Raw genomic sequence first — 14263 nt, forward strand, 5'->3', positions numbered from 1 at the left:
GGCAGGCACGCATCCCATTTACAGCGAGACAAGCACACATTCAAAGGCAGGCAGACAGGCAGGCACACACCTTATTAGAGCGAGGGAGGCAGGCACCCGCCTCACACGGCGAGACGGAGCGGGCGCTTCTCGGCGGAACACTTTGGCAGCTCAGGAGTGAGTTGGGGTCTGGTTGGACTCGCCACGTCCTGTCCCAGGTGAGTGCACGTCCCGTCCTTTCGCCTGCTGTGCTTGGTGTGCCCGGTGAGAGTATGTGCTTGTGGCCGTCCAGGATCGTGAGGTCAGCCCCTGGGGTCACCCTGTATGCGCCCGTAGGACCGAGGCTACGAGCGTGAGCCCCGGACCTCGGCTCTCTCTCCCCTTTTTGAACTGGCTGCGAGCAGTGCACTGGTCCCCGGAGGACCACTCTCCCTCCCTCCCTCTTCTTCCTTCGGACCTGCAGATTGGTAGCCTACGATGTGGGGGCGACGAGTAGGAAGAACCCGTTCAGATCTCACGCTCAATCTACCACAAGTCCTTCCGGAGTCCGCCCCTGGGCAAGCCAACACAGCAACCCACTGCCGCCGAGGGTCGGCGGTGGCTTCACCTGCGGCGACCGTCGCTCTCCTGAGCATCGTCAAGCCCCTCTCTCGCAGACCTCAAGCTGCTCGAAGCGGAGCCCCTTCGGCATGTCAGAGTTAATTTTTTATAGTTAAAGCCTCAGCCCAAGGGCTGCATTGAGTTTCAACCCAGTCTCTGCTTTTTAAACAGCATGCTTTTGTAGTCTGCAGGAAAAAAAGAGACTTTTTTTATGGGTAACTGGCAGCCCTGGAAACTTTCTCTCTCGCTCTCCCTCTTTATGTTTTGGAGTTTAAAAGCCTGCCATGAATCAGGGAGCCCTGTGCAAGGGAGGAAAGACAACGGCGAGGTGACTGAAGAGGTGACCTCACAGGGGACGGGTTGGTGCAGGCTAGACGGTGGGAAAAATGGCAGACTCAAGTTTCCGATATTTTTCGGATTTGGGGGCGTGGTTTTGCTGTCCTGAGTGACGGACTACGTCACGAGCTAAAGAACAGCAAAAATGACGCCCCCAAATCCGAAAAAGACGGAGCCAATTTGGAGTTAAGGCTCTCTCCTCCAATGGCTGGCCTCCGTTTAGGAAGCCAGCCAATGGGAGAGAGCCAAAATTAGAGGCGGGATGAAGAGCCCCTCTAAGAAACATAAGATCTCGCTACTTCCGGTTCTGACGAACCGGATAGTACCGAGACCTAAAAAGGGGGAATTTATTCTCTCTATTAGCGAACATTGAAAAAAAAGCAATTTTAGGCAAGAGACAGCTAAAGTAAAGCAATTTTCAACTTTAAAATGGGGTATGTTCAATGTGTTGGCATGAATAAAATATTACATTCCATCGCATTCACAGAGCACTGTTGTAAATGGAATTAAGCAGGTAGCAGGACACGCCTTCAGGTTACCAAGATATATTTATTAAGTTAGATAGAAGATAAGACAACAGAGCAGTAATACCCCACAGCTGACCAGACCAACTGCCAGGGCTGGAATCCCCAACACCACAGATAGAACACACAAAGGTACTATGGGAGCTAGAGTAGGTAGGAACACTAAGAAAGGACTACAGACACCAGGAAGACACATTGATGTAAGTATAAATATACAACACATCTTCTCCCCTTACAAACAAAACACAAATGGAAGACTCAAACACACAGTAAGAGTTAAAGCATGGAGAAAGAAACATATAACAAATAAGAGGTCAGGGACCTCATGAACTTCCAGAACAGGGAGAAAGAGAATCAGGATCTAGATGTAAAAAAAGATGAAGACCACTATGACCACCTTCTCCCCTTCAATTGACAAAAAACGAAGAGCCAGTCCACTCTCTACACTCCATCATTGTGGCCATCAAAAATGTAAATAGAGAGTTCACTTTCTCTAACAAATTGTCGATCGCAGATATTCACTATTCAGTTCTGGAAGAACGCTCCCGAAGAAAAAAACAAATTGGATCCAGACTTCTTGCAGGCAAAAAACTAGATCTGAACCAGATGTCTAGGTTCTGAGTCTTTTCTTCGGGTGATAAGCCTCTGGTTGTTTTAGGCTTCAGAAATTTCTTTACATTTCATTACACTTGTGGACAACTTGCCTCAGCACTGTGGGCTAAAAGTCTGGTTCAAAACGCAGAACATTTATGCCGGTTCAAAGAACCACCACATCACAACTATGTCCTGGTACTGAAGCACTAGTCCTTCACGAACCTCGGTCGTGAACCCTGCCGGTCCTGGGACTCTCTTCATCCTCTCCCGGTACAGGTTGTGGGAGTTTTGCCCTCCACCGGTCCTGGGACGTAGTCTGTCCACTCCCGATACTGATCTGGAACTTTTGTCCCCTTCCGGTCCTGGGACATTCTTCGTCCACTCCCGGTACTGATCTGGAACTTTTGTCCCCTTCCGGTCCTGGGACATTCTTCGGCCTCTCCCGGTTCCTCTCTGGGATTTGCGTCCCAATCCGGTCCTGGGACATTCTTCTGCCCACTCCCGGTCCAAATCTGGAACTTCTGTTCCCTTCCAGTCCAGGGACAATCTTCTGTCCCCACCCATTCCTTGGCTCTGCGGGTCCTGGAATTCCCTTTGTCGCCTCTCCTTTGTTATATTTTTTTAAAACCTTTGTCTCCTAAGACCACAGGAGTCTCCATCCAGATTTACTGTGGGACTGGAGCGTTAATCTACCTCCACATGAGACCACTGCCGGGACCATTGTCCCATCCTGGTTATGGGACCTCGATTTCAATATTGCCGTTAGTAACGGTAGAAGAACTTGAATATTGTTTCTTCTATTCTCTCTTCCGATAAAGTCTGTAATTCGCTCTTTTTTTTTTTTTACAACAAACGTCCATATATCCTTGTGATTTATCAGGTTTTTTTTAAGTTCACTTTGCAACAAACAGTTATTTCCATGAAAATCACACGTTCATTTAGACTTCCTCACAACTGTATTTTGCCTGAAAATCACTGGTCTTTGTAACAAGTATGGCTAGTGCCATTAACAAAACTTTTGCCAATTTCTCACGTTGCCAATATCCAGATTTTGATAGCTGTTGCAAAACTAGTAGCAAATGAGGAATACCTCTGGCACTTTTTAAAAAGAGTCACTATTTTCCAGTCTTAAGGATGTCTTCTAGAATAGTCAAAATTACTTTTAAATAATTGCTGCAGGGGCACAGTCTCTTATCATATTTTCATATTACTCACAGTTGCTTATAGGTATTTTCACAAGTTTCTGAGGATTAACTTGCGGCTTGTCTTGATGATTTTCTTTGTAACTTGCGGCTAATTTCTTCAGACTTTCTTGCGTACGCCGGTTTTAGACTTTTCCTCTTTTTTCTTGCCGCAGTCAGGTGGGTTCTTTTTGGTGAGGTACTGCTCTGGTCTTCCTGGTCTTCTCCTTTTGGTCTGCTTCTGGTCTGGTTAGCTTCAAACGTCGCCAAAATGTTGTAAATGGAATTAAGCAGGTAGCAGGACACGCCTTCAGGTTACCAAGATATATTTATTAAGTTAGATAGAAGATAAGACAACAGAGCAGTAATACCCCACAGCTGACCAGACCAACTGCCAGGGCTGGAATCCCCAACACCACAGAGAGAACACACAAAGGTACTATGGGAGATAGAGTAGGTAGGAACACTAAAAAAGGACTACAGACACCAGGAAGACACATTGATGTAAGTATAAATATACAACAAGCACCAGCCGCCACTACTGGCGAGTAGAAGAGGCAGGAAGCAGAAAGAGCAGTCAGAGAAGCCAGTGTGTGCGCAGAGGAGGCAAACGAATAGATTTGGCATTGACATTAAAGATCTGTCCAACCTCACGACTAACAACAGCGCTGACATTTCCTAAGTGAATAAGAGCACCATGTTGCTAAGCTGCCATTCTTTCCAATCTACTCTCAATAATGGGTCTCGTGACTCGAGCCCAACCAATAATTTCTAAGAACTTGGCTCCAGGGAGGCCGCTCACTTATTGGCGGTAGGCCTTTCGCCAACAGAGCGTCAGTGAAGTACTTTCACGTAACCAGTCCTATTTGTTAGATAATCTCCCACAAACACACCACTAGCAATACGCCGGATCACTCATGACTGACTCCTTCTAGGAGGTCACCGTTGCCTGTATTGGGCAGCTAGCAATTTTTGCTTTACCAGCCCTCCTCCGAGAAATGCTAATTTCAGGGGTACCTCAGCTTGAAACAGCAACTAATCGACCGTCTCTACGTGGCCGTAATCTACCTGCTGCTGGAGCCCGGCTGCTGCTGCCATCTTCTCACTCGGGAAGGTCAAACCGGCGCCTCGCCTGCACGAACAGGGCTTGAGAAAGAGACAACGGACCAAAGTGCACGCACTGTCTTACTAGACAGACACGAACGTGGCGGCCATATTGAAACATTATTATTTCTAATAGTTTTTCTTTAACCTTTTGAGATATAAAAATAGCTTCGTAAACATGGAGCAAGACCCATTAAATAATGTAAACATTTAGCCAATTTTAAAAGTATGCAAACGTGTTTATAAAGTATATCGGCACCATTAAAAAGACGTTAAGTGACACGGTAGGAGCATGTGCGAAGGCTTTGCGCATGCTCAGTAAACTAACGACCTAAATAGGCTCGCAAAGGAGGAACTGGTGTCCTCCTACTGTTCTTATAGGTCGAATTTTCCATATAGCACAGGTTGCAAAATACATATAGTAGGCTTATACGACTTTAATATTACCACCCTCATATGCTTGCTTATTTGGATGGCTTCCCTTCTTCATTATCCCAATTTGATACTCAACTGAAGCTTATATAATCTGCATCATCCCTCTGTGTTTTAGCTGATTTCTTACTCCCACTTCTCACTTTTAAGGAACTAAATTTCCGTCTAGTTTGCTAACCACATGTTGGAGACATCATTGCTCACTATTGGCTTTGTGGTTTGTAACTTACATTTACTTACTGGCTCTGTTTGTTTTAGACTTTCCAGCTTGAGTCAGCTTGAGTTTGTCCCATCTCCAAAATCTATTTACTGTATTCTTCCACCATTCAAGGCCTTTACAACCTATTATTATCTTGTTACATTTGCTGTGCATGCAAAAGCAGCGTCAAATGTCAGGTGCTGTCTTCTAGGGAGCTTGGTGTTTCATTTTCTTTCTCTGACTTTAAAGTTAGAGGATTTATATAACAATCATGCTGGCTACTGTGGTGAAGGGGGGGGGGGGGGGGGGGGGGGGGGGACAGGCCCACAACCAAATTTAAATGTCTGTAAATGAACTGTGAAGATATATCAGAATTAGAAAAGCACAAATTAAGCACATTTGGGTAATTCTGAAGTGCAACAGCAACAAATATTTTAATACGATTAAAATTAATCACTACACTAGGGATGACATTTTCACACATTATCGTTTGTGCGCTGTATACGTTTATCATTAAACCTGTATGTCTGGGCAAATGTATTGGTCATTTCAATTGAAGATGTGTTTTTTTTTAATTTCTTTTTTACAGAGTTTTTTATAGCGCAAACTTGACCCGAATCGGGTATCAGAGCACTTTACATAGCACCAGTTGCATTACATGAGGACACATGTTAGGCACAGGGAGATTAAGTGATTTGCCCAGAATCACCGGATGATCAGCGCCATTGCCGAGACTCAAATCCAGTTCCCCAGATTCGAGGTCGACCGCCCTAGCTGTTAGGCCAATTGTTGACTGTAATGGTAGTATGCTACCATACCATGCAAACTTGACTTTTCCACACTCCTCTCTACTCTGCACTACTACACACCACTGCAGCCTACTCTGTACCACTCCACATTGTGTCATTGCACTCTACTCTGCACCGCTCCACTCTCCTCTTTACCACTACACAGTATGCTACTCCACGCCACTCCACATTGAGTCACTGCACTCTACTCGGCACCACTCCACTCTACGCCTCTCTACTCTTCTCCACTACTCTATGCCAATGCAATCTACCCCCCACTATTCTACTATGCAACACTGCCTTTTTCGACACTGATTTCTACATTACTCCACTTTGCACCACTCCACTCTATGCCACTCTACTGTGCAACACTGCACTCTATGCCACTGCACTCTACACCAATATGTTCTACTTTGTACCACTCCACTCTACACCAGGGCAGCCTATGCCAATCCACTCTATACAACTCTAGTCAACTCTGCACTGTATGTTACTCTACTCTAAGCCACTCTTCTCCACAGTGCACCACTCCGCTCTACCTTGAAACAATCAACTTCATGCCATTGCACTTAGCACCATTGCACTTGACTCTGCTCTGCGCCACTTAACTCTACTTTGCATCACTACACTCTACGCTGATGCACTCATCACCACTTTACTCGAAACCAATGCACTCTACACAACTGCACTCTACACCACTCTACTCAGCGCCTGTTACTCCCAGAAACAAGATGCTGAGAAGAAACAATGTGAACACTATCAGAAGTCCGCCAGACATGTCATCAAGAGACATCAATATTTCCAATTCCTTTATGGTGAGATATATAAACATGTTCTGATTCTTATCAGAGTAGTGGCATGGACAGGACAGGTGAGCATGAACGACGAATAGTGTTTTACTGTTGTAAGCAATAGGAAGGAGAGAGTATCTAGGGGAGAATTCAGCCAGTGTGGTAAGGGCGCTCTTCCACCAGTCTCCTTTGTTTTTAATTACACGTTCCGGGCTTCAGTATTTGCAGTACGTTTAGTTTAAGTATTGCTATTTACGACAACTGAGTGTATGTGAAGTCGGGGCAGAGGCTGTATTTGCCTTCGCTTCTAGTACGAGGATTGAGTTCCTACGAAAGTTTGGTGTAGATTTTTCTGCTGCAAACACTTGTGCCTCATAGTCAGTTGGTTTGTCTGATTGGGGGTTTACATTAACTCGGAGGGTTACTACCAGTATCGTGGTTATTTAACATTCTTGACTATTGATTGTTTTGACCTGGTGAGCAGCACTCTGTGCTATCAACAGCTTGGCTGCCAAAGTGAAGATTATGTATTTCTTCTATCAGCGCTCTATCGAGGATCATAAAGCGCTGTTGACTTGGAGACATATCTAATACTACAGCGTAATATGGTGGTGAATAGCACAGCTGATTTGGGAAGTGATGACACTGGCTGCTATGCTGAAAGAATAAGCATGATTGTTCTCTAAAGTTATTCATAAGAGTATTATTATTTTGCGATTAAAAGGGGTTCTTCTAGAGTTCCTAAGGCTTTGCTCTCCCCCTGTGAAGCAAGGTTTTTTACTGCTACTGGTGGGTTCTGTATGAGTATATCATCACAGCTTATAAAAACAGATGTTCTTATGGCATATTGTGGTATAAATAAATTACTCTCTCCTCCTATTCCAGCAACCAAAGAAAAGCCTTATTATGAGAGTATTGGAACATGAACATTTTACATACACTACTCTGCTAATTCAAGTCTGGTATTTTCTTTTGCATGTAACAGGTGTTAGAATGTTCTATATAATTTCTGTTAGAGAAGATGCCACAGAAACTCTGATGATGACTTTTCCTTTGTAGGAGTCCTTCCCAGCTGCTCCCTTCCCTACCTTCCCTCACTTGATCACTTCAATCTTCTGCACTTTTTTAGCATTCAGAATTGAGTCTGTCGAGAGGTGGACCTTATTAAGCAATTAACTGAGCCTGATGAATTTGCCAGGTTGACAGAGCCACTGCACTCTATGCCACTCCACTCTACACCTCTGAACTCTAACCAGCCACAATTCACTTTACCCTGAACAACTCCACTCTACACAACTTCACTCTACTGTATGCACCACTGCTATCTACTCTGCCCCACTCTACTCTACTCCACTGCATTCTATGTCACTCTACTCTACGTCACTACAATGTACGCCAGTGCACTCTACACCACTTTGTTCAAAACCAATACACTCTACGTCACTGCACTCTATACCAATTTACTCTGCACTGCTGTTCTTTATGTCACTTCCCTCTAGGCCACTCTACGACACTCTACTCCATTAAACTCTACTCCACTCTATGCTACTCCACTCTACAACACTGTACGCAACTCCCTCTATGCCAGTGTTTACCAGACTTTTTAGAACTATAAAATGCTTTTTCGTACGACAAGTTTTCGTGCCCTACCTAGCTTTAATAGACACGAGGAGGGCGATTTTTTTAAATGTAATAAAACATCATGAGGTAGTGCATTCTTATTTGCAGACAGCGCTTTTCTGCTGAAATGGTCACTAAATTTGCACAGTCATACAGTTTTATAGATAAAACTATTTTGCACACAATGATAATGCATGGAATGTGAGCTCTTTCTTTGAAACACAGCAAATTAGACTAGGTAAATATAGAATTTAAAGGCATCTTTATTTATTGCCTGGACTTCTACAATCCACCAAAAATCGCGACCCACCAGTGGGTTGTGACCCATAGTTTGGGAAACACTGCTCTATGCCACAGCATGCCACTTTAGTCCACTCTATTCTACAACACACTACTCCACTCTGCGCCACTCCACTCTACGCCACTCACCTATACAACACTCTACTCCACCCTAGGCCATTCCACTCTCCTACACTACTCCATTCTATGCTACTTTACTCTACAACACTCTTCTCCACTCTACTCAACTCCCTCTGTGCCACTCCACTCTACTCCCCTTCCACTCTACTACATTCTACTCACTCCACAACATTCCATGGCACTCAGCTCTACACCACTCTACGCACACTCCACACCACTCCATAATACTCCACTCTACTCCACTTTACAACACACCACTCCATGTCACTCTCATTTAGCCCACTAGCTTTATGCTGAATAGTAGCCACGCTGGTGTACAACATGGCTAAAACATACTGGCAAAGCCAATAGCTCTTCCATAGATGAGGCCTAGTGGCTTTGCCAATGCTTATTTTCCTTTTATTAAGTACTTCATGAGAGAGCATGTGTTTTTCGGCTCTCTTCCTTGTGTGTTTCAGTGTCCTGCCCCTTCAAATACCTGCGGTGCCCCAGTGCTTACTTAGAGCCTGTGGTTTCCTGTGCTGGGGACCAGCACTTAACTGTCAACACCTTCACTTATGCCAGTTTGCCACACGCTGGCGCTGTCAGTTGAATTCAGAGATAAGCACAACAGCTGTTTATTAATTCAATACACAATAAAAATGACTAAAGTATCACCCAGGCCGTTTTTATAGCTTTGGGGCGTGGACTTGTCATGCGTCAAGAGTGTGATGATTAGTAGTGTATTGGTACCGTCATTAGCCACTCTGGCAGGGGCAATGGGTGATGCTAGTTGCAGTGGCCTTCTGACGAGGGCCCCGCCCCTACCCCATATTTTATTGCAAATTAGGCACTACTGTGCCCACTCTGTGTTGCGGGTTTGCTCATGTGTGTCTCCCAACCAAACTCCCCTCATGCTCTGCACTTTGTATTTCTTTCTCCTTTGTGTGCTTCTTCCCAAACCCTTGTGCTGCTCTCTCTCCTGCGCTTCTTCTCCCCTCCCCTGACGACTCTCTGCCGCATCCCCAACAAGCTTCTCTGTTGCCCTTCCCGCCCCCATCTTTTGTAATATTTTATTATTTATTTATTTAGAAAATTCTAAATGCTGCTAGTCCCTCCACCTTAAACATAGCTCATGCTTCATCGTTTACATTTTTTTAATATTTGCCAATACATTTCCATTTCGCCCTAGTCCTTTTGTAAGTGCATATGCGTAATGGCACACATGGCACAGCATCACATTTCTTTTTTGCATTGGAAAAGCAAAGAGGTTCTAAAATCGAGACTTATTTGCTCTGTCAAAGTGTGTTTTTTGGCCTTCAGCTCAGTGGTGCTGGGGTGGATGTATCTGCAGGAATTGTGCAAAGCTCTGTTCTGAGACATTTTAATATTGTTTCAAAATTTGTGGGGAATTCTTTAAAGTGGTTTGTGTCTCCCTCTGCTCTGCCACTCAGTCAATACCATCCAGTACTTTCCTCAGTTTTTACAATTTTTTTATTGTCTTGTTATAACTTTTCAGTAATCTATGTTTATCATGTTCTTTAACTGCCCCATTTAGTTCCAAAATTGATACTGAATTAAAACCAGACCTTTTTTTATTTTATCTTGATCATATGCTTGTGTCAACAGTAAATTTATTCTCTCCTTTGATCCCTGAAACATTTTGGACTGTCCTAGCCCTTCTTGAAGTGAGTGATTATTGGTTACTTCTTCTGAAACTAGAAAACATAACGAAAAAATATTTCCCAATCATCACAATTAACATATACAATCTGTATATTAGCTACAGTATAGTCACTTTGGTCTTCATGGAATCTAAAAGCGTATAATTAACTTATCTGCGTATAACGACTGATGTTTACTTACTTCTGTGCACATTGACTCTACCACTGATATGATTTAATGGTGAGATATACAAGAGCATGCCTACATCACAGATTCTCCTGACCACTGGCTCAAAATTGTGATAAATTAGCATGACAAATAATGAGTCAGTTTAACTGTCCGTGCTGCATACTAAAATATCCAAAATGCATTAACGATACTAAATGCTCACTGTTATCATCATGAATATAAACACACTTGTAAGATAAATCTAATCATGAGGCAGATAAAAATCTTCTAGGGGACTGAATTATTATGTACATGGATTGTCCAAATGTATGATTCGAAGCCGTGACTCCTGGGTTTACATGATAAAGTGCAATGGTCCATGTATGCTTCTCAACCTAAAAGTATTAAAAACTAAAAAGCATGCTCTGAACCAGATTTCTATTCTGAGCGGGGTTCCCCAGCAGTGAACCCGAAACTCAAAGATATGCGATAATTCATACTCCAGAGGGAAGAAGTCCCCCGAATGGTGTTCTGGTAGTAATCAGTAGTTCCCCTCCTTACTGCATGTAGACGTTGTTCCCTAATCAACTGGCGTATTCACCAAAGCTCTGGCCCATATATCAGGCGTGAGTCAAGTACATGATCTTATCTCAACAATTCCCATACTGTGGGGAAACTGAGATCTAAACTCTGTGATACCCATACTATGGGGAAACTGGTAATATTGTTACTGGTGCAGAGGTCTTGGCAAAAGTAGCAGACAGTGACCTTGCCTTCCTTTTTTTTTTAGGAAGAATAGTAATGTCACTTTGGCACAGTAGGCAGTACAACACCTAGTCTTATAAGATTGGAAATAATGGGTTAGATTCCAGCTTCTGCTTCAGGTCGTAGAGAATATTGATGAATACATGACAATTTCTTCGTGGGGTTTACCTTAAGCTCAAAAAAGAATATGAGTCCAACATCATTTGAATAGACAGAACACCAAGAGGAGGAACTTTGTACAAGTAACTTATTTAACTCTTCAGACATTTGGGAATCACATTTAACATTCTGATTGTCTGACTCATACAACACTACTAGTATCTCATCTTCTTTTGTTTGCAGGATGTTTAGGAACACTGCGTCACTTGTGCAGAACACCCTAAGTATAGTTTACAGAGTAAATCTCTAGCCAACAGGTTTGGAGGTGAAGTAGTCCTTTGAAAAAAAGCATGTTCACAGAAGTAGGGTCAGAGATGTGATGGAGAACTCATTAATTTAATATGCAGACTGCATACATAAACAAGCCCAAGAAAGGTATTGAAGGGAACTCAGAGTTTTAAAGGCCGATCGACTGGCTCTCGTGTTAATGGGGCATGAAGGGTATTCATAGTACAACTGGCATTTCTTGGGATTTCCTACTAATCTAGATACAGATTTTGCATTACCTGAGTTAGTTCAGGAGGGCCTGGTTGAGGAGGAACACCCAAAGTAAAATAGGGCAGTCTCTTTTCCAATGTCCTAACAGACCACAATTAAAACATGACCCTCCGAAAGGGGTGCTGATGCCCTCCATGGCGGCCCTGTTCCCCTCTGGAGATTCGGGCTCCCCAGCTGTCCCTTTTGCATTTGTAAAGACATTAGATTAATTCGACTCATTTTTCCTTTCCCATACGGCCACCCAGTGATTAGCTACTGAGTTGAACTCTTCTCAATTTTTAGTGTGCCACTGATTATGCACAACAATCCTTGAATAAAGGCAGTGCCCACAACTTCCTGAGCTTTCCCCTTAAGGGTGGTTATACCCAAGTAGTGGTTGAGTTTATTTTCGCTCTGTTTTGAGTTAGACTTTTTATCCAGTCTGCCTTGACTGAACACACATCCATTACATCATTCAACATTCTTTTCTTCACTGCTGTTAAGGCTGCATTTTCCTGAGGGATTTGCCGTCAGTCACACACTTTTGAATCAACTGATCTCTCAGGTCCCCTGGCAAAACCAGTAACAACTGTTTCACATTGACCCTATTTGGCTTGTACACTTCAAAAACCTTTTGCATTTCGTCGCAAAACTTTATGATATTGTCACGTCTACTGGGGAACTGTTTCTCTTATGTTAATCAGGGGATCCAGGAGAAATGGACATGTACTCTTAACCCCTTCGCAGAGGGGTAAATCCCCCGCTGTGCTGGGGGGCGCGCACAGCACCCCCGTTCTCATGACGAGCTCGTCATGAGGCACAGTGCTCGTGTGCTCATGACGAACCACACCCATTTCCATGGAACGTTCAGCACAGCAGGGGAATTATCCCCGCGTGTGAATGTTCCACTGCTCATGACGAGCTCAGCTCGTCATGAGCACACGAGCACCGTACCTCATGACGAGCTCAGCTCGTCATGAGCATAGAAGGTGTTAACTCTGGCCTCTGGTCCAAGGCAGTCTCTCTAAGGGACTAGGGCTCATTGTCTGCATTAGTAGAAGGGGCTGATGCTGATCTTTGCAGTTGTTTCTCTCAGGTTATACTGTCCTGTAGCTAATTGAAAAGAAACAGACTCAGTGTCAAGAGCAGGAGTGCAGGTGTGCTTGAGTCAGCCTCACCGCCCTCGAGTTCAGCGATTTGGGGAATTGATAAGTGGGAGTAGGAGCAGTTGGGGCAAATCCTTAACCCCGTTGCTCAAGTGACTTATTTGATGTTGACGTTTATCTTGGGTCTGCTTTATTCTGTGGACCCAAAACTTGTGCTTATTAGCTTCTTCATACCATTTAGTAAAAATACTGGCCATTGGTCTGTGCTGGTTTTATTTTGGGGATCTTTTAATCGTTTTCCCAAATTTTATAAGTGTTCTATATCAAAGAATAATTTTCCTTCATCATTAGTGTATATACAATATACGAAGACTTCAAATAGACGTCCTTGATGTATTGATGAATATATAGAACGGACAGTTTAATACAGCCATTTACAATAAAACCTACAGACAGGAATAATTTCTGCCATTGCAAAAGTTTCCACCAGTACTCATTAAGATGAAACCCACTATACTCAGAACTATTAAGAACTAAAATAATTGTATTTGACCCTGTTGTTTAAACAATGAGAAATAAATGATGAAGAAAAGTTGCCGAAAGCGAATATTTTCAAAAAGAATACTAGAACGAGTAAAAGACAGAGCTGACAAAACATACTAGGGCCAGCCTACTGCAGGGTTCCAACAGGAATGAGCAGAAAGAAAGACTGGTCTTTACATCTAAGTATTTTACCGACAGTCAGAGCATCAGAAAAAAGCTTATTGCAGCATTGGAAGGTATTCCAAACGGAAACAGACATTATTTTTATACCAAAGAACACAAAGCATCAAGGACATAATTATCAGATTCACGAAAAAGGGTGGACAGGATGAGAGAATAAGAGACGGAGCATACCCTTGCCACAACTGTGAGAATTGTAATACTGCCATTGAAGGCAAAAATGAGACACACCATTACTGCGCCAAGAGATTTCCCACCTGAGCATCAGCCTGTTATGATAATCAGAACTGTCTGTGTATATTAAAATGTCCTTGTGGACTGATTTATGCTGGAAAAACAGAAGGATGCTCTTGAACAAACACCAAGGATGCTCTTGAACAAACACCAAAGCAACAAATGCACAGGGACTTTAAAGTATATCATAGCCATACATTTGCTTGACAACAAGCACAATGTCAGTCAATTGAAATACCAGAAATAGTGGAGATGAGATCAGACATGAACGAGAGGAAGACACCGCTACAAAAAGAAGCGCTATGGACTAAGAACCTGAATAGACAACAACCAAGAGGACATAATGAAATAATGCTACGTCTAGTACATGAAATGTGTTTGTCTTTTAATATGTCAATGTATGTGCAAGTTTCCACAGT

General features: G+C 43.3%; 1 protein-coding gene and 1 long non-coding RNA gene across 3 annotated transcripts in view; one reads left to right on the forward strand and one right to left on the reverse strand.

The window, feature by feature from the left end:
- Positions 1–4399, reverse strand: part of ATP5PO (ATP synthase peripheral stalk subunit OSCP) — a 76847-nt gene extending 72448 nt beyond the window's left edge. Inside the window, exon 1 of one of the 2 annotated variants that reach the window (XM_086935351.1) lies at positions 4283–4399. In XM_086935351.1, coding sequence (XP_086791477.1) covers positions 4283–4312 — 30 coding nt within the window. In that variant the 5' untranslated portion in view covers positions 4313–4399. Of the gene's footprint in view, positions 1–4231 lie in introns of both variants that reach the window. The other variant, XM_086935352.1, reaches the window with a different exon arrangement.
- The window catches only part of LOC147698766 (uncharacterized), a 57909-nt gene that overhangs the window by 4090 nt on the left and 39556 nt on the right, over positions 1–14263 (forward strand). The gene's annotated exons all lie outside the window — the stretch shown is intronic.

This window comes from Lissotriton vulgaris, chromosome 8, assembly GCF_964263255.1.
Source record: "Lissotriton vulgaris chromosome 8, aLisVul1.2, whole genome shotgun sequence".
NCBI classification, from domain to species: Eukaryota; Metazoa; Chordata; class Amphibia; order Caudata; family Salamandridae; genus Lissotriton; species Lissotriton vulgaris.